The sequence below is a fragment of the Trichoplusia ni genome, chromosome 9 (assembly GCF_003590095.1).
Source record: "Trichoplusia ni isolate ovarian cell line Hi5 chromosome 9, tn1, whole genome shotgun sequence".
Classification (NCBI taxonomy): domain Eukaryota; kingdom Metazoa; phylum Arthropoda; class Insecta; order Lepidoptera; family Noctuidae; genus Trichoplusia; species Trichoplusia ni.
This window is the reverse complement of record NC_039486.1, coordinates 8,136,325-8,161,435: the sequence shown is the minus strand read 5'-3', so window position 1 is coordinate 8,161,435 and position 25,111 is coordinate 8,136,325. Positions and strand designations below refer to the sequence as shown.

Here is a 25,111-nt window from a genome sequence, read left to right as displayed (position 1 = left end):
GTTTATTTATTTATTATTTCGTAACTGGCCAGCTGAGTTATGAAAGTGGTTTGGTTCTGCTTTTAAATTCGATTCGGTTTTTGAATCGATCGTAAAATACTACTATCGAAACTTTTTTTTTAAACTACTCCCACTGTAAATAATTTAATCCTGGTGTCGCGATTGTTTCACAAACATTTAAATAACATGACCACAACTATTCCAGTAATCACATCGTCAACAGTCGATCGAGCGCAGTTCCAGCTCCTGCCAGAGCACGAATTGACGTTAGTTTTGGGTTAAAGATACTAACTTCATCTCGATTCTATTGAAACGAGCTCTGGTTGGAAGAAAGCCTGCAGCCCCTGTACCCAAGTAACATTTTTATAGTCGCGTACACAACGTTGTGTTAACAGACAACGCTTATATTAAAAAGAAACACAGGTGAATCTGTGTAGCCGAAAATGTCATCCTCATACATTTGAGCGCTTTCTATTCACGCAAGTGACTGGATATGAATAACTAGGCATAAAAGTATTATATCGTGGTTGATTTCCTATTTCTTTAAAGGCTGAGATGGCGGCGATGGCGACCTCGGTCACTTTGTAGTTCTAGTCCTTGGTTCTTGAGTTGACCTTTACTCGTAAACAGATTCAAACTCCAATTTAAATGTAAAAATACCGCTTTGTAGCCAGTTTACGAGAACTAAACCTGTGCCGGCACGCGACCCGTTTAATATTACGATCTAGTTGTGATAACATTTTTTTTCCCATTTTAAATTAATTTTATAACACAATTTAAAGATACTGGTTTATAAGGATATAAATTACTAATTGTATAAAAATGTGAGACCATTAAACTTCCTAGAATTCAAAGTAATTTATTCTTTAAACTTTGGACTGTTTATAAAAACATGTTTTCTTGTGTCTAATGTCATCAAAAACAAATTAGGTCAATGACACTTATCGAATATAATATAATGTTTTTTTAACGTTGATGCAGAGATGATAGCAGCTGGACTTTGAAGTCAAAGTTCGTAGGTTCGAATCCCGACAAGCATCAATGTCTTTTCAAAGTAAAAATTTTGCAAAGTAATTATTACTAACCTAAAATCTATACACGAGGAAACCGTTGCACCTGAGATTTTTTGAACAGTTTTAATGTATGTACTTGCTTTTAAGTAAAGACGCAACAACAATTTATTACTTAAATCAATCGAAACTTCAATAAAGATTATTGTTTTAATAATCCAACATTCCATACATATTATTTATGTTGACAAAGCAGAGACTTCTGTAAACCAGAAAATGTATGCATGAATGAAAGTTTATGGAGATAAATGTACTAGCTTTATTCAAATTCTCGTTTGAATAGAAATCGCCTGCATATTTCTATAAATTCAATATGTATAGTATATTTTAGCCTTGGTTAGCATAAATCAGTCTACGCTGGTTTCTCGAATCATATTAAATTATTATTACCTTTCTACCGGCTTCGCCAAAAAGAGAGTCTCTAGTTTTAGGTACGTTGAAATACTGGAACCTGAATCTCTAGGTGACTATTGACAGTGTTGTAATATTTATTTATTTATTTATTTAAACTTTTATTTTTTATTAGTCTTCTAAATAATCCATTTAAAAACCTAACCAGTAATGATATTCAAGTAACAAACTTTCGTGTTGATACGGACGAAAATAATTGTATCTATTTATATAGAAAAACGATACCACATGAGAAAACGTTTCGAGTAGTAGTAGATAGGCTGAATGATCAAAATAAAAATTAACTTATTCGTGAATCATTTACTAAAGAATAAGTTATAATAGATAACGCACTGGTCTTGTGAATTAATTAAGGGTTAGACGGACGTGGGTTATTAACGTACCGTAATTCAGATGACTTCAGATGATACGGTCAGAATACGGGTCAAGGACGAATATAGCATAGTCTAAAAGCCTAGGGCTACATTTGCACCTGTAATACGATTAGTTTTACATTTCTCAAACCAGAGTCCATTTTTTCTCTAATATAATTATGAAGTCAAGATCAGAGTCAAAATAAACATACATAAACAGATGGCCGATAATCAGTCTAAAAAAAATCCGTAAACCAAATTTTTAAACCTAAATTAAGTCAAGTATTGCGTACCTATTCATTTTATTAGAAATCATGATCTATCTAATTTTTTATAAGATTGTACTCAATGGGTAAAGATTGAACTCTTTCACTAAGGCAACGTTCTGTTGCTGTCTGTGTTTACAGATGCTGTTTAAAAATAGGAGTGCAATGGTTGATAAGGTCTAAATTGAGATAGGTGACTTTTTTCAAATTTGTTTTCTTTTTACCTTAAATGGAACGTAATGGAATGTTATGACCGTGAGTGTAGCTAGTAGAATGTTCGGTGTTTATTGGTGTGTTTCTAAAAACACGTATTAGGAGCAATCTGCCCTTGACCCGATTTAATGTTCATTTTATCGCATTTTTATTTTATTGAAGAATCTCCAAGAACGATTTTCGAGTGTAATGCCTTTTAATATTTTACGTCGACCTCTCAAATATTGCTCGGGTTTATATGATGGTATTCCGCTTGGATTTATTGAGGCAACCCTTAAATTATAGCTTACAACTGGATTGCTTATTTCAGTGATTTCAGCAAGTCGTATATCCTTACCACAACTTAGGTTTTCATTTTTGCAAATATAAATCAACAACGAATGCCAACTTAAGACATTACGGACTAAATTGTGCCTTCAAGTACAAAACTAAAACAATTTACGATAAAAAACGGCATATTTGAGACCACGTTGAATGGCGCCGTTTTCACTTGTTTAAACAGTAACAGACAGATCTTGAGAAAAAGTCATTCATTTAAAGGTAAAAACTTTGGACAGAGCTTTGAGGAAATGACGTCTGATTGCTAAGTGCTTGAATTAAATTGAATTAATAATTAGTTTAGTAGATGAAAACGTCTGCTAAAATTGTACACTTAGAAAGTTATTTTTAGAAATTGATCAACTAAAATCTTAAGGATAAAATTTACAAGGTGTTCACTCAAAGAAATTGTTACAGTTAAGTATAATATGTTAAATATGTATACCTTTACCCTTGAGCCTTTATCAAGAAAACGAAAAAAAAAACACTTAAGTGGACATAAGTTTTAAACACAAAATACTCTCAAGTTATTGTTACATTTTTTATGATACGGATACTTTATATAATATATTATATACTAGTAAACTTACTCAACTAAGACCTCTGTAATAGACTATAAATAGACACAAAGAAAATATCAAGAGAAAGAGTGTAAATGATTTCTACAGTCTCTATTTCAGTAGTTAGATCGACCTTTCGTTTCGGCACTAACATAATGATAAAACCTCTTTTTGTCGTTTGTAATGTAGCAACCTGTTAATGTGTTTGGGTAAAGGTCTCTCTGCCAAGGCCGGTTTATATGCCAAGCCTACGAAGGGTTGTCTTGTGATCATAAAACTATTACGTGAATCATGAGCAATGGTATTAAAGTGTTTGTGAGACGAGTTGGTAATTTAATGTAGAGTTTGGAACGATAATTAATTGTTATTTGTTGTTTTAGGGGTATATATTTTCTAGCATTCGAGACATTCAATAAAATTTATAAAACCAAGAATGTGTCTTAAAGCAAAACCTTATTTATTTAAATAAAAGTTTCATAGTATTTTATTATCAATCTAAAATTAGCATTGGTACTTAATCAATTTTAATAGAAATTATCTCAGAAAGAAGAACGTAAGAGATATCGAAATAATCATGGCACTTTTTTTCATGTAACGGTTCACGTTTTTTAATACGAAGAGATCAAACAAAAACGACGGATAATTTCGATTTTTTATTGAGATATAAATAGAATGAAACAAATGAATCTGATGAACGTTGCTACGCTTGTATCGTTCCTTAGTTATTTCCTAACCCTTTCCTTATCAGTATTTCACAACGTACGCGATCCCACGAGGAATTATAATGTTAAGATTAAAGGTTATATTTTAGCTAAACCAGGATTAAGAGTGCGCAGTTGGTGTTTAATTAAAATGGATCAACATGTTTCTGTTCCGTTTAATTACACATATAATTACGGTTTTGTTTATTTAATTGGAAAATTACTATACTGATATGTAATAAATAACTTAATGTTTGCATGTAATAATAACCAAATAATTCCGCATTCTACGGCTTACGTAAAATATGGAAATAATTACAAACATGTCAAAATGTATTTGCCTCTTAAAAAAGCTCGCTGTATTTAATTACATGCAAGAAAATAAAAATAGCGTCCCACAGTTGTAATGAAACAAAATTTATTTACCAGTAGTTTCTGAGATTAGCGCTTTCAAACAAACAAACAAACTCTTCAGCTTTATATATTAGTATAGAAAACCCCAGACGACATATATAGGTATAAAAGCGACCATTAAAATTCACAATGCAGATTAAAAAGCGCACATCTGATGCTCGTATTTCGATCTCGTAAAACAGCGCAGAGATATGTTATTTACTTTTTAATTTCTCTTCACGTAGTTTTATTTTACACTTTCCTTGTTTTAAAGTCGTGTTTTAAAACAGTACAAAGTGGGTGTCGTATCTTTTTAGTGCTTTTTTAGATGCACTTGTCAAGTTCTCATGGTTATATTTGTATGTGTGTGTGTGATACGTTGCATGTAAAGTTAAAGTGTACGTTAGTACATACACGCGACTTATCGCATGAGTATAAATAAATATGGCGGTAACTTTATTGACAATTCTTTAGAGGAAATGTGAATTGAGATAAAATACTAGTAGGTACGTGTTAACGTCACACGTGAATGACGTAAAACTTGTTTCATTTCTTTTTGATAGACTTGTTTTAAAACTATCTATTGACAAAGTCAAAATATTATGGTACAGAAACGTGACGACAGTATTGCTGTAAGGGACTTTCGTTGCATTTTCGTCCAGTTACCTCTTAGTCGCGCCTAAAGAAGTTTTACTCCAAAAATTTACTTAGTTACAGTGTTTATATCATAGTTTATTCAGTCATAGTTAAATCTTAAATATTAAATCACGCAAAACGAAAAAGAATAGGCACTTGAATATAACAGACTTTTCTAAAATAATTTGATTCTATTTTCTTAGCCTTATGTAAGACATCTTTGTAATAGTTTTATCCCTAAAATCAGGATTCAACCCTAACTTCAATAGTACAAAAAAAGAAACATAATTGCTGTATTTTTTTCGTATATAGCATACAATTAAAAACTCTACAGTATTGTTCGTATAACATACTTTCACACACATCATGTCTTACTATCCCAGTGTTATATCTTTATTTTCTATACCACACTGAATGTTTAATGCAGGAGAAAAAACATATTACTCCCTGTTCCCTCGCATGATTGATTGCTTTCCCTTCAGAGACGTGCATGAAAGACGTTCACAATGACATATCTTTCATTTCCTTATGCATTGTAAATGAAATTTGTTTTTGATATCGGAAACTTTGTTCTGGTTGAATGGGATTTTTCTGGGTTAAGTTTACGGTTATTATTATTTACGCAATACTTTAATACTCAAGGCCTATATTATGAGTTTTGTATGGACTGCTCAAGGTCTATAAGCTAACTATACAGATTATTGGAGAGAGTAGCGGCTAGCTCATAGTACATCATGAGTTTTGCTTGTAGGTTTGAGTTTTAGCGCTGAAAAACTCAAATTTCGTGTATCGCCGATGCGACGTATTCATAATTCATATTTCATATTGTTATTATATATGAGCAAATACCAAAGACAGACATTTAAATCGTAGAAAAAATGTCGTGTACGAAAACCACATAATTTGCATCGTATTTTACGATACGAGTTATTATGTAAGTTGTTATGACATGTAAATTGTAACACCTATATTAAATTTCAAAAAAATGCCCTTTTCCTACCTTGTGGCTATTAATATGTTTTTAATGGAAACACGTTCTCGGCGCTACCTCGACGTTATGCAAGGAGCTCTCAATGTGTGCCAACGTTTATATCTTTAGCAAATGATAAAGAGAATATGCGTTTATAGCTTTTTTATTTATCTAGGTTTTGATAACTGAATTTTTAATATTTTGTCGATTTTCGTTTTTGTATTTAAGGGTTTAAAAATGTACTTAAATATTATGTTGAAATTACGCAGATTTAATCCCTATTTAGTCAAATGCTGATATAATTTGCTTTCATTTTTGTTTTATGAATTGAAGTCTGGTATTATGTTGTACATTACATTAACGTGTATTATTTTCCGTATGCAGTGCTACAACGGGCGGGATCTACCAACCGTTAACGAGTCCCCTAGCGGCAACGGGTGGTCGCGCGCGTGGCGACTCCGCATCCACGACCCCTCCGACTCCGTCGACTCCCCTCGCAGCATCTCCAACTCCAGTCTTCGAGAGGTCGACGACGAGCTCACCGGCGAAGAGTTGGCCACCTACATGTACCACGTGAACTGTAATATCGGTGGACTAACCTGAGACACGTCTGTGTAATCCCCAGTGACCACGCCATAGCTCCCAGAGCAAAACTCCAAGTGAAGGAAACCTAGTGATCGTTTTATAGACGTTTCTATACGATGTACATAACTTTGTTGTCCATTGTTAGTTACAGCTTTAAGAATTTTAAGTACGTGCACTTAAATTACCGTTTTGGTGTTAAGTGGTAATCTGTGTTAGCTGAAACATGATGGTAAAATAACGAAAACATTTTCCTTGAGTATTTATGTGATGGTCGGAGCCAAAGTAATAGCTTACATAAGACGGTTACAGGCTATACCTAGAGATATCATCCTGGAGAATTACCTACTGTGTCATAAAGCTGTTAATCTTTGGCACGCACTGCCCATTACTCATTCTATAATCTATTAATTACTTTAAGGCGACACTTTACCTAACATTCTAGTTGCCTACGTCAATAATGTTGTTCGATTTTACATTTACATTAAGTTCTGAACAATGTACGTTTTAACGATTTATATAAATGATGTATTTCATTCTATATTTGATTTTCGGCCAAAATTATAATAAAGTATTTATTGAATGTCAGAAAAATAGATATAAAATTATTAAACTAAGTAACTTTGTCCATAATACTCTACAGATAGCTAGTGTGTACGGTGGTTGTATGTGCTAAGCACAGTTTGAGAGTTGAGCGTCTTTGTGAAATTGAGTGTGTTGATAAGAATGCAAGGCAAGGCTAATGTTTCGTCAGACTATAAAATACTCGAATAAATTATAGACGTGTAAAGCCGCAAAAATAAAAAAATCCTAGCGTTAAATGGACCGTTATTTCCCGCCCAAATCTGTAAGGGTCGACCCATACATTACTGAATTCAGGGCCGCGTTCCGACAAACTTTATTCATATATTTGAGACAAATGTCCAATGTATTATATACCTTTGATTTTATGTCTGTGTCGGCCTTCATGCACACGGATTTGTGCCCATACTCAATGAGACTGGAATATCAGTGTGATGATGAAAATAACTGAAATACGTTAGGATATATGTGTGTAATAGAACTGTTGGGTACGTACTTAGTTAGGCAACATTGTACATTGTCACCGAATATAATATGTTTTGCTATTTATAAAACAGACTGTATATAAATTATATGTGCATATTTCGGACACAAGCGTAACTGACTTGATTAGGCATAAAATTAAAATAAAATAAATGATTAATGTATGTTTTCTTTTCGACATTTTTACTGCGTGGTTTAATGAGTTGCCTATTTGAACTTATTTGATCATGTTTTGTACAATGTGATGTTGTTAGTCATATTATTATTTTAGAGGGTATTAACAGGCTTTGGCTGTGTATTTTATTAGATAGAAGATTTAGTTAAATAAGAAAATTATGGATACTAAGGTAACTTTGCGGTAATCCCATTGTGTTTGAATTATTTGCAACTTTTTATAACATGAAATGTGCCATCTGATATGTAACTACAGGAAAATACGCAAAATAAAAGGGCCGTAAGAGTAGAATATAAGTTAATGATCAGGTATAAAAAAAAATTAAAATTAAATTAGTATAAATGCTTCCAAAAACATTCAGGAACAGAGCTTTACAAAATTAAAATAGTATGTGACATTAAATTGCTTAAAAGCTACGATATTTTTTTGAAAATGTATTATTTAAAATCTCGAGTGTATAATAAGTGTCATATTGTATGGTATATTTGCTTTAAAGATAAAAAATGTTCACATAAAATAAGATACCATCGAATGATACAATACAAATATTAAATGTAGAACAAATTGTCGATATGCGTAAAGTATTTAATTTATCCTAATAACGGGTTAGTTATAAGGCAAAGGTATTAAAATCATTGTAATACTTATTAAAATAATCTACCAGCTAATTAAAAACTTGTTTTACGTCCTTTTTAAATTCAGTTTAAAAACCTTGCAGTTTAATATCAGATGGGACCAAAAACGCATGTCACAATAAAATGTTATAGAATAAATATCATTGTTAATAGTAGATAAATGAATTGTTGTTGTAAAGTATCATAACGAGTGATCTATTTTGATTATAGTAATGTCAATGAATTAAAAGGAACAATCTTCCAACTTCACCTCTTTTGTTTTATTTAACAAGAAAATCTAAAAATGCAAATAACATAAATGAAACACCGTGTAGTGAGTTGTCACAAATTCACAACAGGAACAATAGATTGGTGGTACTATAAGTGGTTACGGTAGGCCAGAGGTGAAATCTTTCCGAGATTCTCCTTCCTGGGCCACATGGAGCCAGCCCACACGGTAATGGCTCAGAACGTCCTGACACCGCTTCATCTACCGGCTCCCCTTGTGTGGTGACTTTTGCCCAGCGGTCACTGTCCACGTTTGTGCCGTGACTCGTCCAATCCTATTTAAGCCTGGCAGGTTTTCTATCAAATATTTCAATATCAATTATTATTATGAAATTCGGGGAAGAATAATAATATTATGATTATATAATAATTTTTAACTCACATGTACGAGATCGCCAGATAATTTTTGGACTCAATTTGTCCTCATCCAAGAGCTGACGCGGCAGCGAGATCGTGAGTCTACCTGACCGGCGAATCCGATAAATATACTAGAGTTAACCAATCTTAAACAATTATGATTTTAATGTGATTTTATTTGTAACATTTTAATCTACCACAGTGTTTTTCTGCTTCTTCTTTGTTTTTATCCTGTGTCTAGGTTGTCTAAGAATGCTGTCAGTTGCATTTAACCTTTAACGCTAACTCCAGTTTTTCACATGAACATCATCTACAAAAAAGATTAGGTAATGAATAATTGTTTAAAATGGATAAAAGTTTATGTGCTTAATCTAATACTAAATGTTCGCAATTTCTTAATTTCTAAAGCGACTGACATTTAAGAATTCAATAAACAAAGTAAAAAGTTTTATTGTTGAGTGTTTCCAAGTTTAAAGCGCTGTGCAACAACCTAAATTAGATTTATCTCTCCTTAAGAATGTTTGAATATTATTGTACATTTTATTATTTGCCCACGATTTTTGAATACTATCACAAAAGCACATGCGTCATTGAACAAAAAAATGACCATCCCATACCTACTTTATATTACAAGAGACGTCTGAATACGCCATTGCACCTGCACTATGTCACCACCTTGATTAACTCAAGATAATACATAAGTATAGTAGGTACTCTCCATGTAACCAAGTACTAGTAGAATGTGCTGTAAAATATTGCTGTCCCTATCTTACATACGTGAATGTTTTACTTGCGTCCTCTTCAAACTATCTTGCATCTCTTTTCAGACTCAAAGTTATAGCCGTGCTGTGGAATACTGTATTAAAGTTAGAAATGACAGATTACAAAGGTTTTAATTAGAATATTAGACGCTTTTAAAACTTAGCAATTAGTTAACAAAGTGCAGGCGTGAGTTGCGAATTAATTGAGACTTTGTTTCGAGTTTTAATTATGTTTTATTCATTGCTTATTAAGTACTTGGACGATTTAAAATGTGTTTAGTTAATTCTTTAGTGTAAATTTTTTCTTAATGTCACCACAACCAACGGAATTTTTCAGGTATATTAAGTTCGTTCCACGTAAAAAAAGAATATGTTTTAACAAATCGGCTAAAAAGACCCTATCAGGCATTACACTGCTAAGCAACGCTTTCCTGGAAGGTTTCCAGTGAGAAAAAGAAATGCTCTTAAATAACATACACCGTTCTAAGAAATTTGTAAGTATTTTTCCCAGAATTTAAGGTAAATTATGAGTAAAGGAATATCTGTGACGTATCTTAGAGTTTTTAATAGAACTTACAAGTACAGTTGAGGAAAAGTTTGTCATCAAATCATTTTATTGACATCTAATCGTTAAATCTCCAATATCATGGAATGCAATTACAACCAGACCACCCCGGATGTTTTTGACCTACTTTTCCCTTTACTTCGCCTTCCCTTAAATCTTATCAAACTGAAATGATGCTTACAATAAGTTTATGGGGTTGACGTGAAATAAGAATTTTGAAGTTTGTTTATAGCTAAAACCAAAATGCAGGTACGTTGGTATGGCCTGGTGTCCAAATTAGTAATGTCTAAAAAATATAATAAATATAATATAATTTTATTGAAAGTTGAATGGAGTAGCCTATTACATTGTTTCGGGTTATTTTCTACCTATATTTTTGCTACTCCTATTAACTACTTCTGATTAATTTCGTTACGGGTTCCAAAATCCCCTATTGTTTCCCTTGGACACATTGAGCTAAAGCGATAGCTCAATTGTTATCATTGTGGACTATGGTTTGCAGGAATTCCAATAATAGGTGTGTGACAGGCTTTTCAACAAATTTTACCCAATGTCTGTGTGTCTTTGTGACTATGTGGTATAACAAGATCCTAGTGCAATGAACATAAAAGAATTCAAATTGAACCATGTTTCGGTTGTTGGATGTAATATTTTAGTCTCTTCCCAGTCTGTGACAAGAATGATAAAAACTTTAAAGGAATACATTTCAACAAGACTCTTTTATACTTAAGCAGATGTTTTATTGTCTTGAAGTGCAGTTCATTCTGTAGTCGTGTTTATTTTATTAAGTAAGTGAGTTCAGTGCTAAGTGTAGTCACATAAACTTTAAGAATATTCTTGCTTTTAACAAATTTTCTTTTATGGTTCATTATTTTTATTTATGACACATTTTCCGACTGCAATAATATAGAGCAGTTTAAAGTAAAGAAATATTTTTTTTTTTTGATAATTTATCTCTTAAATTGTTAGGTAGTTAGTTAAAAGCAAATAAAAAATGTTTACTTTTATTTAAGTAGGCATGTTACAACTACCTAATGAATAGAAACAAAAAATAAGTCAGGTTTATAACATTCGCTCTCGTTGACAAAGCAAAGAAGAAAATGCTAATGGAATCAACTATTCCACGAATGCAGAGTTTAGTAAATAAAGTTGGCCTTTACGGGAACTGAAAACGTTAAAGGGAAAACAGCAGTGCTGGAAATGTAGGTTATATGCACAATCAACTGGTCAATCGGAATTGAAAGATAAAATCAATACGAATCTACTTAAACTGTTCCTCTTGACTATTTTTTAAATATTAAATGGTGCAACGGTTATTTATTGGGATTGCCAAACTAGGACCTAACCGGCGCGCGGCGTCCAGTATAATTCCAGGTGGGTCCGAAACAAAAAATCATTTAATAATTAATAATTTTCACGGTAAGTACTTTTTTTTGTCTAGCCCACTATGTCCTACAGCTGGGTAAAGGCCTCAAATCTTTCCACGATTCTCTGCCCTGGGCTTCATGGAACCAGCCCGTTCTTTAAGCGTTAAGATCGTAAGCACTCACTACGTAGGCCTCCCACGTAGTGAGTGCTTACTAAAACAATATTTTAAAAATTGATAAAACTTTTCTGTTTTGTTATTTTGTGTTCATTCAAGAAAACATGAACTTTTACGTGGCCGTACCCAAAAGGAACGTCTAATTTGTTGATCCCAGTCTCATTTCAAAACTATCTGTAGCAGACATTAAATTACTGGGAATTTTTACTGTATTAACAACTTTATTAAGAATAGAATAACAATATATTTTACTTTAATGAGCCAGATTCTGAAGACAATTTATTTATTTCTGAAGATAATTTATTTATTTTATGAGGAAGAACGAAAGAAAAACACGTCTCAAAAATATTGTTTCAGAATATAAGTAGGTGGTTTTGTTAATTATAAATGTCAACAGAATTTCTAAGTTTCCACACAGCTTTCTAACGTTACAGTATGTTCATAATCGATTCATTTGATCTTAAAACAAATAGTCAAAAACCTCTTTTAAGTAGTGGTAAATGCTCAATGAATAGATCTACTTCACCTAAGTGAGAGGATATGGTAGTTTTAAGTATGTGGTCTAGGCATGTTAGCGGGTGTTAGTAAGGCAAAGTTTTTCCTCACTGTATTATCAATCTTGATCAAAAACCAATCTGTCAAAGTTTTGTAGTTTAAAGCCCCATTTTCCTACATCGCATCGCCTGGAGTAAGTTGCAGTCAATATACACAAACACATTTTTATAAAACCTTCATTTACTTTAAGAATTTATCATAACAAGGTTTGTTAATCAAGTCATTTTATAAAATGAACAACAATAATGTTATTTAGAACAAAATGTTAGGATGCTTCAAAAATAATGCTTTGCAAGTAGTTTTATCAGTAGGCTTTAGTGGAGATCACTTAACAATATTATTTCACAAGTGCCCTTTAGATAAAACGTTCACACCCCGTAGGTACTATGATTCCGTATTCCGTAGAACAGTGCCATAACCGATGCGGAAGGGAGACGGCGTTATCCAGCGCTTAGCAGCCTCTCGCTCTTATATCGGCAATGGTTTTAATCGTTAACACCATAATAACAGCCGCACTCTTTTGTTATTGGTATTGTGTAAGAAATATTGTGTATCGGCCCACATGGGCGAAGCACGAAAACAATTTCCGGAGATAAGTCAAGGGAGTTGCGATAAATATAGATAAAATCACAATAAATGCGTCAACAAATGTACGAAAGTGATTTACATTTATTAACATGCAGTTGGCTATTTGTCGTCTATTTTTGTATGGAGCGAATTATTTCACGTATCCCTAAATAAGAGAAATAAACTATTATACTTAAAACATGTTCACGCACCCGTAAAGAGTGTAATTCAGTGATTTTTAGATACGCTTTGTAAACATATTTGAATATAATAGCACCTATTTTCACGTCAAAGATATCTCTGAAATAAATCTAATTTCCGGAGTCCGAAAACAAATTAAGGATGCACATTCAGGTCTTCGATATTAAATAAACGTGAAAATTGAATTATGATATTAAAAAAAAAATTGAACAGGTAAGAAATAATTTCGCATATCGATGTTCATTTTTATTGTTATTTTTTAGATAAGAGTTAAAAGACTTAAATAACGGGTAATTAATTTTAAAAAAGAATGAATGTCAGTCATAAAGTGATGTTAATTCTCTTCTAGATTCGTTAATCGCTTCATGTCTTGTAGCCGAGAAAATTGTTTGATAAAAATGTACGTTATTCAAATAACAAAAAATCACTTTGTACTTTTCGTTTATAATTCTGACAGGTAGAAGAACTTGACTTGGTATGAGAGAACTACCTATATTTGACATTCACTTTCGTTTTCAGGTTTCGTATTATTGAATAGTACGTAATTAGTTTAATCCATTTTTGATCACGATGCAACTATTTGAAATTTAGCATAAAAATCTTTGAAAAATACCCTTTTTTAAAAAAAACACTAAAGATCATGAAAGGGCCTCGTTTAAATAATAATCATGTTTTTCGAACTTGGGATCTGCTATAAAACAGTTTATTAACGGGTAGATTATCAAAAAGTTATCTAGTTAAAACGAATTAATCATTAAAAAGGGAAACAGGGTTTATGACAATATTAGATATTATTCAATCATTTTTACAGGATCAGAATCACATATGCTTAATGTAAATTAATCCGATTTTGAAAAAATGTACGAAGTACGGAGATAGCTTGAACTGTAAAAAAAAGGACATGGGCAACATTTACAGGTTACAGGTACAACATTTATAGGTACTACAAGACGGGATAAGCTGCGATCTAATCCAGTAAACAATAAAAGCCTCAAAACAACATGAAGTAAGTATAAGTTTCATCCATGGTTCATTAACAAGTTCATTCTTACATCAAAGTTTGTAAAATTTACTCATTAGAAACTTTACTTGAATCTCTGCACCAAGTTTTGGGGAGAAGTATCGATGTTCTATGCTACTTTCTTTCATTGATTTGAGAACTACGAAAACTAAGAAGTAATAAAATTGTTTCAGCTTGTAAACAAGTCGTCTCTTGTGATTCGTATTCAACCGTCACTCGTACTTGACAAATATTGATTTATTAAACTGAAAATGTATTGAATAGAAAAATCATCACGGAAATCCAGATTTATATTGTGTTTGATCACAATAACTCAATCATTTAACATTTAAAAAGTTATTAAAAAATAATTATTTAAAGTAAATACATTTTCTGTAAAAGTGAGATGTTGTTTATATCCAGGGCTATTTATAATTATTAAATTTCCAATTATTATGTAGGAAAAATGCTTAAGAGAATACGAAGTGTCGTTTCGAGACAGTTTTCATTCATTCATCGGCCATTGTAAATAGCCGAATTGGGGCCAGGCTTTAATGAATTATTTACTTACATATACCCCTTTCGCCTGTAGTCTTGAAGGTTAAGCTTAACCTTCTTCCTAACTTCCGATAGTGCTGAAATATTGCATGCATGTAGTTACATTACGCAACAATGCAATATTATGACGCCATGTAGCTTTAAATAAGCTAGTCTTATTTTTAACTCGCAGAACAGCTGTGCGGGTAAAAAGTTCTTTTTGTACCATTCTTGCTTAAAATAAAGTTGTTCAGCACTCTATTGTTGCGATTTCATATCAACACGCGGAAGCTACAATGGATAATATTCCAAATAAAAACAACATATTCCCCATCCCCTGTTATTTGGTCTGTTTCATCAAATAACACGGAAAGCTTAAGTAATTCTCGGGTTCCCAACGTAAATAAAAGCATTTTATATTCTCTAGGGTTTATCTGCGTCAATTTTCATTATAAACGGTTGTGGACAAACAGATGGACAGACGGCCAAATTGAATAAGAAAATAAATTCAATATCGACAGGTATATCGTAATCGTAAATCGGTTGAACGTATATAATAATTTACTGGCTATATTAAAATGTGCCTGTTAAATTATAAGTGCACTATGTAGTATTTTCCTAATACATAAGTCCCAGCTCACGACCATTTAATGAACATATTATTATAATCTTTGACCAATAATGCAAAACAGGAATGTCTGTACCGTGACAATGGCTATACAAACATTGTTATTGTCCTTCGTCCCCGTAAAGAATCTAGAGTTTGTCAAGGATTTTTTAACAAAATACTTAAACAACCATTTTAAAATAAAATTTTATAGGTGAACTGTAGTTAGCAAAGTAAACAATCCAGAATTCCAATCTGTAGGCTCGCAGTTAGCTCGGCCATTATCTAACACACGAACTACATTCAACGCGTTCTGCTCTTGGCTTGATTACAATCCACAACCCACATGTGTATAAAGCTTTATTGTTCCAATTAGTACCTTGACAAGCTTTATTTCACCATAACTTTGAATTAGATTTTGTATAAAAAATAAATGCAGTAAAATAGGAAAATTAATAAAGAAGTACGTAGACCAAGAAAAGTGACAAGATATAAGGAAGTTAAACAGATGACAGGATAGAGAAAGATGGAAAACGCAACACCGATAAGTGCCTAGAACTTGTGCTGATGATAGTAAACAAATATTATGTGACTTAGGGAACATTATTGCTGAACGGGGTGGTGGGAAATAAAGCGTTCTCTAATACCGAGTAAACTACTACGCTTCTCTCTAAGCCATTCAGTGCTGTTTGTGGAAACTTGGAAACATAGCTTAGAATAAAAATACTGAAATATGAAAAGCAGTATTTGCTTTTGGGAAACATAGTTATTTCAGCAAACTACAGTCAAACTGGAAGTTGAAGCATATATTAAACAATCTTCATATAAGCGAGATTTATTAGCAAAAGTTTTTCAACATGTGGCGCAGTTGCTAAGTCAATAACAATATACGGTCTATTCTTGTTTCACCCGGTATTGCAATAGTTCATGAGCGACGGTTTGTCCACCTTCTATCATTAAACAAATATCATATATCCGAAGCTGTATAACTTGTGTGGGTGAAGTACTTATGCATACATGACAATAGACTTGCAAATAGGCAGAGTGAGTGTGTATAATGCCTTTAGAATGGTTTCGCCTGCAGACATTCGGTGACTTTCTTAAAGTGTTGGTTGTACTAAGGTGTATACTTGGGGGAGTTTGAAGTAGTAGGAATCTAACGTTCTATAAAAAAACCTAATTGCAATTTGAATACTATAAAACATGAATACATTTTCTAGAATTTAAAATACGCTAACGATAGAGCGCAATCAAAATCAATTCTGAGGGGATTTTTGTATTCATATGCGGAAAAAAGTAGGTACGGTGGAATATAGTTTACTACTATGTTATTTTAGTTTTGAAACCTAACCTATCGCCCACGGTGACCTTTTGGAAAGCTGTTTTTCGTAAACATGCAACAGAATCGCTACTAACGCGCGTTAATCGCATTTGCAACGCGCTACAGCCTCAAGTTTGTATCAATGAACATATGAGACAGTGTCGGACGACATCGAGGAAAAATGGAGGGAGGGTGGCGCGGCTGAATCGCGTTTCCTTGCGACAGTATTGAGACTGAGTCGTAGTACTGCGGGCGAGGCACAGCTAGCCATCGCATCTCGACCAAATTGACAGCATCGCTGCAGAATTGTACATTGAAAAAAGTCAACGTGGTATATATAGGTGGACTATCTTCACACAAAACTTATTTGAGCCCTAATTAAACTATGCTTTCATAACATATAGCAGAATAAATAAGTACCCATTGAGTATCCATAGCAACATGGCTTCAGAGGCAGGAATCGTATAGTTTAGTTGAAAGAGATAAGACTTGGGTCGATTCAAAAAGCCCCTTGATCCTTTATGGACCAGAGGACAATACAATTTCATGCTGTTGTTATATCGTTATTATAATGTTTATAATTTATATGTATACACGTGATCAGTAATACAAGTTTCAGAAATTCGTCATGTGCAAAGTGGTTGGTGACTGTTGAAATCGATTGAATCGAGAGTAACTCAAAACTATTCCAATTTACTGTTTGCTTCATTTTATTTCATGTTGATCTGAAATATAATTGATTAACAGAGTAGTGTTCCCATTCGCTACTGTGTGGCATCGCGAATTTTTTCAGAGAATAAAAAAAAAAAAAGTTTTTTAGTCTATGGCAACTCACAACTAAACGTCGCTTTCTTTTTTCGCGATTTAACGGCATCGTGGTGATTTTGTTAATTACACTTTAATTACGTTATTTAAATAGTTTTTGGCATATTTCAAGTCGAAAAAGTATTGCCAAGTGATACAAAAGCCTTGAAAATACTGGCCAAGATGTTTAAAAGTGATCTTCGAGACTATAAAGGCGCTGCGGAGTTAATGCAGGATGCGTGTACGCAGCCCTTGCCCTAGGTTCATCGCCGTGGGATGGAACCCCAAATTACGGAATATAAACGATGGAACACTGACCCATAACCTCAAAGAGGGGGGCCAACAGGTGACGTTTTCTCTGATTTTAGGTTCAGCGAACAAGGACGCAAATATGATGTGAGATGATGCGAAATACTAAAAACATGCATGAACCGAGCGGGTCCGAGAGACTTTAGCTCGAAGATCGGGCTCTTCGCGAGACGTCGTAGCTCTGATAAACCCTACTGCAAAGTTCGGGACGCGAGCCCGCAACTTTGATAGTACACAAAACAACATGCATTACGTATAACCGAGCTAGTACGCGATGCTCCACGCTCGATGTTAAATTGTGGGCGCCCCCAAATTACGGAATATAAACGATGGAACACTGACCCATAACCTCAAAGAGGGGGGCCAACAGGTGAGGTTTTCTCTGATTTTAGGTTCAGTGAACAAGGACACAAATATGATGTGAGATGATGCGAAGTACTAAAGACATGCATGAACCGAGCGGGTACGAGAGACTTTAGCTCGAAGATCGGGCTCTTCGCGAGACGTCGTAGCTCTGATAAACCCTACTGCAAAGTTCGGGACGCGAGCCCGCAATTTTGACAGTACACAAACAACATGCATTACTACAAAGTTCGGGACGCGAGCCCGCAACTTTGATGGTACACAAACAACATGCATTACTACAAAGTTCGGGACGCGAGCCCGCAACTTTGATGTTATACAAAGAACATGCATTACTACAAAGTTCGGGACGCGAGCCCGCAACTTTGATAGAACAACATGCATTAAGTATAACCGAGCTTGTACGCGAGACAGCTCGAAGATCAAAACTTCGTACGAGATACGACAGTTTTGATGAAGAACATACTATGTTCACTGGTTCTCACAGTCCACAACAAGAACCAATGGTGACACTCTTCGAGGTGGATTCGAGGCTCAAGATAGAAACAAGACCAATGCACCTATCAAGAATGTATAACAAAAGTTATAACCGAATACCACCTCTAAACCTAAGCAAGGACTGTGGAAAACATAAGTGGTCCGGCATCAAACCAAAGTGCTAGCACAGCAAGGTGGACCCAAGAGTGGTATGATACAACTGTGACACCCTCGCTGAACAGGACACAGGAAGGGTGGCCCCGAGAGGGTACACCATGCCATGCATCCAGCAGGCAATTGTCAACCAGGTATATGTATTTTATTTCATGTTGATCTGAAATATAATTGATTAACAGAGTAGTATTCCCATTCGCTACTGTGTGGCATCGCGAATTTTTTCAGAGAATAAAAAAAAAAAGTTTTTTAGTCTATGGCAACTCACAACTAAACGTCACTTTCTTTTTTCGCGACTTAACGGCATCGTGGTGATTTTGTTAATTACACTTTAATTACGTTATTTAAATAGTTTTTGGCATATTTCAAGTCGAAAAAGTATTGCCAAGTGATACAAAAGCCTTGAAAATACTGGCCAAGATGTTTAAAAGTGATCTTCGAGACTATAAAGGCGCTGCGGAGTTAATGCAGGATGCGTGTACGCAGCCCTTGCCCTAGGTTCATCGCCGTGGGATGGAACCCCAAATTACGGAATATAAAAGATGGAACACTGACCCATAACCTCAAAGAGGGGGGCCAACAGGTGAGGTTTTCTCTGATTTTAGGTTCAGCGAACAAGGACGCAAATATGATGTGAGATGATGCGAAATACTAAAAACATGCATGAAACGAGCGGGTCCGAGAGACTTTAGCTCGAAGATCGGGCTCTTCGCGAGACGTCGTAGCTCTGATAAACCCTACTGCAAAGTTCGGGACGCGAGCCCGCAACTTTGATAGTACACAAAACAATATGCATTACGTATAACCGAGCTAGTACGCGATGCTCCACGCTCGATGTTAAATTGTGGGCGCCCCCAAATTACGGAATATAAACGATGGAACACTGACCCATAACCTCAAAGAGGGGGGCCAACAGGTGAGGTTTTCTCTGATTTTAGGTTCAGTGAACAAGGACACAAATATGATGTGAGATGATGCGAAGTACTAAAGACATGCATGAACCGAGCGGGTACGAGAGACTCTAGCTCGAAGATCGGGCTCTTCGCGAGACGTCGTAGCTCTGATAAACCCTACTGCAAAGTTCGGGACGCGAGCCCGCAATTTTGACAGTACACAAACAACATGCATTACTACAAAGTTCGGGACGCGAGCCCGCAACTTTGATGTTACACAAACAACATGCATTACTACAAAGTTCGGGACGCGAGCCCGCAACTTTGATAGAACAACATGCATTAAGTATAACCGAGCTTGTACGCGAGACAGCTCGAAGATCAAAACTTCGTACGAGATACGACAGTTTTGATGAAGAACATACTATGTTCACTGGTTTTCACAGTCCACAACAAGAACCAATGGTGACACTCTTCGAGGTGGATTCGAGGCTCAAGATAGAAACAAGACCAATGCAACTATCAAGAATGTATAACAAAAGTTATAACCGAATACCACCTCTAAACCTAAGCAAGGACTGTGGAAAACATAAGTGGTCCGGCATCAAACCAAAGTGCTAGCACAGCAAGGTGGACCCAAGAGTGGTATGATACAACTGTGACACCCTCGCTGAACAGGACACAGGAAGGGTGGCCCCGAGAGGGTACACCATGCCATGCATCCAGCAGGCAATTGTCAACCAGGTATATGTAATATATCTAACTGTCTTTCATGTTGTGAACATACCACCACTAATGTACCTTAAAATACTTGAACATAACATTGTTTACATAAACAATATACATATAAATGAAATCAACAATATGTGTCAGACCATCAATAACTCATGAGTTAGGGGCTGTACAAATATGCACTCACAGTAAAAATTTCTATCTATATACATATATGTCTAAAGATTTAATATTCTTAAGACCACCAAACTCAACGGACAGATCAGATTTGTTCTTAACTGAAAACCAAAAATATATATAGAAAAATATTATAGTTTTCAAATTGTGGATATGGGAACCTTGGACCATCAATATCACATGTCTTGCACAGTTTTAAGATAAAACTGATTCCTTAGGTTCAATAACACCTAAACTCAGAAAAATTAATCCGCTTCGAGTTTAAAAATGTCATATAAATTTACTGCAATTCCATGTAGTCCATGTACAGCACCCACAGTCCTTACAGACTAGAAATTTAACAAACTGTTGTCTGAATGACCACCCATTGGTTAGAATCAGTATAAATGTCTGGCTGACAGAGGGGCTACACTCACATTTATCTAAATGAGTTTCCCTCATTGTTAACTATGATTAAAGTATATTAGTGCAATAAATACTTTAGGTTTACTATGAATAGAGACTAGTTTACATCAGAAATACAGCAAGAATGCAACTCCTATAGAGATACTAAATATCAATGATATTAAACATTGCCCAATCAGCAAATTGGCAAGATTGTTGGGAACCTTCTGTGAACCTGCCCAAGAGGTTATGTTCAAACACACACAAAAAATAATAAAACAAGTTAAGTACTTAGCCTTGTTGCATAACAATAGCAATCTTGATGCTGTCAACTGACCTAAGATGGGGCCCCATTACATAATCCGAAACTATAAGAACATTATAGAAAATGTATACTAGAACTAGTTTCTAAAGCTTTTCTAATAGAATGGTGACACATTGTAATGGCGAAAACAATTGTAGTGTGGTGCCTTGTTTAGAATGATGACTTGCATTTAATACATCAATTAGAACATAATATTAACTGGATTAAAACACATTGCAAGATTATACAGCCAGAGTAACATGGCTGCAAATACATAAGTAAGATAAATAGTGCTCAGTTCCACATGTAAGTCAACGAAAAAACCATACTTGTTTCGTTATCAATAGATTTTGGGCCCCACAAGTTTATCTATAGCAATAAAAACAATGTGACACACACATCTCTAAGAAGTGAGGCACCCAATAACATTAATGCTACTAAACACTAAATGTATATGCATCAATACTTAGTGGACATGAATATGTTTTTTAAGCATTCCCAACATTTGTTTACCTTACTAAATGTTTCAGAATATTAATAATGACAAAGCAAAAAGTCACTAAGTTCTTATTCACCCAATTTTGGGATTTTTAACCGACAACACACACTGAGCAGACTAGGTGCCCTGACAAAAAGCATCTCTTAGGAGAAGCAGTTAGAAGCCAACGTTAGATAGCTCATTAACCATCATGTTACCATCTGTGTCAACAAAGCAGTAACCGGGATCCTATTTTGATCTTCACCCTTATTAATTAGGAAACATTAATAGAAAGTTTAGAGAATGGAGCTAGCTTCAAAACCCTAAATTTCCACAAATCAGCATTGACTCTAAAGATGGGAGAGGAATTAGGTATGGATAACAAAGGATTTCTGAGAGGCTTACTCAGATTGAGATTTGCCTGTGTTACAGAAAGCCAGAACCCATATTTTGTATTGAACCAGCTAACTCATCTGCTAGCTGCCTCAAAACACAATATTATAAACATATTGCTTATCGGTTAAGAAAGTATAGATGGTTATTAAATAGAACTTGCAACAACTGGTTACAAGCAACATGATGACAAAATAGACTAGAACATAATTATATGGCACAGGAATAACTCTTTTGACAATAGACACAAACATACATATATTATGTTAATGAAACATACAATACACCTGTATCTGAAGACACAGAATTATTTAGTTATTTATTTGAACCAAGACACAAAAATCTTCTAACTCCTAGCTTGGATAGCTGCTCAATGGGTACTAGCCGCCCTCTCATACATTAAACTAAATAACATAGCCATGTCACACCCTGACAATTAATAAGATGAGAATTGTGATAACCAACCTTACTCTCAGTAAAAAAGGAAAGGAACCATAATGTACTTTTTACTTTTAAGATCATAAATTATGGCTAACTTCTAAGATTTAAAGATCCTTGTAGCCTTAACCAATACCTGAAATAAGTTAACTTTACCATATTAAAAGTTTTACCCTTGGCCTTCAAAACAGTTAATCAGGTATCAAATTTATACCTGCTGACAGCTGTATCCCACACTCCAGCAGTACATCTGCAAGAGCAGCAGGAATGCTCTTGAGTTTAATCAGGGAAAAAGGTGGTTTGGTTGTAGGTTCTACTACCTTTGCAAGGCCTTATAGCTCATGTCTTAGGAACCGACAACTGCAGTGACAAAAATTTTAATTTAATTTTAATCATAATTGAGTGACTTACAAACTGCAACTGACAGTAAATGGAATATCTCATTATCATCTTGTTATTTCTTATTAATAGCTTATAAATAAGAAATATTTGCAGTACCTTAAATACTCTTATTATTACTGCGCTAAAAAAGAGCAAAAATTAGTAACTAATTATCTAATTTTATGGCAAAATTAAAACAATATGAAGAAATCTGTATTACTAAAAAAATCATAATTACATTGTAAATAATTAAAAATAATTATCAAATTGTTTGACACAATTAACACAATGTGTAGAAAATTTGTTACTAAAAATTTATTGTTACATTGTTAATAATGAATAATTAATTATCAAACTGTACACAATATCACTATGTATTGGAAATGTGTCTTACTCAAAATCCATAGTTACATTGTTAAAAGCTAATGGTTGCTAAAGGTGCAGGAAATTTGTATGACTTAAAAAAAGTCATAGTTACATTGATGTCAAAAAGAGCACAAATTGGTAATTAATAGTCAATCATGAAATTGGTGGACACAGTTGTTAGGACTTTTGGAATAAAATGCAGATGCAGAGTTAACACACAATGGATTTTTATTTAGATGAAGTTTTACAAACGCCCGACGTCCACCATGACCGATTGCAGAGAGAGAGTTGCCAGTGTAACAAAACAAAAAACCATCTATATATCAAACATAAGTGTTGCCTCACATAATAGGTTGCTACAGCATATTTAACACACCCCCTCAACACTTAATTTTTGATTGATTAACCTGCTTAAACTAATATATCTAACTTTAGCTTTATGTCTAGCAACTCTAGCATAACAACATCAAAGACCCCTTTATAACACAGTGGACACACTTGCCTTAACAAAATAATACAAACATCCAGCCCCTTAACAAAATCAGTAAAAATTAAAACAAATTCAGAAGCAACACAAATAAAATATCACCCCCTTAATGGAAAACTTATTTTAAAATCTTACTTCTAAGTTTTACATACAACTGTCCACCTAATGCTTTAGTAAACATATCTCCAAGATTATCAGAACTACTAACATAGGATAGACTTACACAACCATCATTAATTTTCTCTATGATAAAATGATATTTTACATCAATATGCTTAAGCCTCTTATTACTGAAATTGTTTTCTGCTATTTTGATTACACTCTGGTTATCCTCATTAATCTTTACTTCCAATTTAAATCCAAAATCTAATAATAAGTTTTTTAACAAGCATGACTCAACTATACCTAAACACAGTGCTACATATTCTGCCTCAGTTGATGACAAAGATACACATAATTGCTTTTTAGTACACCAAGATATTACACAATCAAATACTTTAAATATATATCCTGAAGTAGATTTTCTGTCTTTTGTGTCACCAGCCCAATCAGCATCAACATAACCCTCCAATTTATCATTACCATTACAACCATACACCAATGACAAATCTACTGTACCTTTCACATATCTCAATACACGCTGTAAACATTTTAATAGCAACATACTAGCACAGTGCTGATATCTACTTAAGAAACCAATCGCTACACACAAATCAGGCCTTGTAGCATTAGAAGCGTACAGCAAATTTCCAATTATCTGCCTACATTTCAATTCGATTTCTTTACTTTCAGATTTTTCCCTTCTTAACAATTCAAACTTAAAATTCTGATCAATAGGTATGTTACAAGCTTTGCAATCAGACATCCCATACTTTCTTAATACTTTTAACAAATAATCCTTCTGATTTATAACAGTCTTTCCATTTTCTACATCCTGCTCAATGCTAATACCTAAATAGTTACAAGCCATACCTAAATCTTTCATAGCAAAGTTCTTACACAATTTCTCCTTGAACTTTCTGATCTGTATGTCACTATCACTAAAATATAGCAAATCATCTACAAAAATTAGCACATAAATGGAATACTCCTTACAACATTTAAAATACAAACATGGATCATTTTTGGATTTTATGAAACCATCACTACACATAAAATCATTAAACTTTCTATTCCAGTACTTAGGACTTTTCTTCAATCCGTATATAGACTTATTTAATTTACCTATTCCTCCATTAGGTAGTTTCATGTACACAGGTTCATCAATGTCACCGTAAAGAAAGGCTCCTGTTACATCCATCTGGTATACTGGAAGTTTCTTT

At 34.0% G+C, this 25,111-nt stretch overlaps 1 protein-coding gene across 2 annotated transcripts in view; it reads left to right on the top strand.

The window, feature by feature from the left end:
- The window catches only part of LOC113497478 (pyrokinin-1 receptor-like), a 40,805-nt gene extending 32,208 nt beyond the window's left edge, over positions 1-8,597 (top strand). For both annotated transcript variants that reach the window (XM_026877041.1, XM_026877042.1), the window contains exon 5: positions 6,276-8,597. In XM_026877041.1, the coding sequence (XP_026732842.1) occupies positions 6,276-6,494 (219 nt within the window). In that variant the 3' untranslated portion in view covers positions 6,495-8,597. The remainder of the gene's footprint in view (positions 1-6,275) is intronic.
- Positions 8,598-25,111: the final 16,514 nt, after the last annotated feature.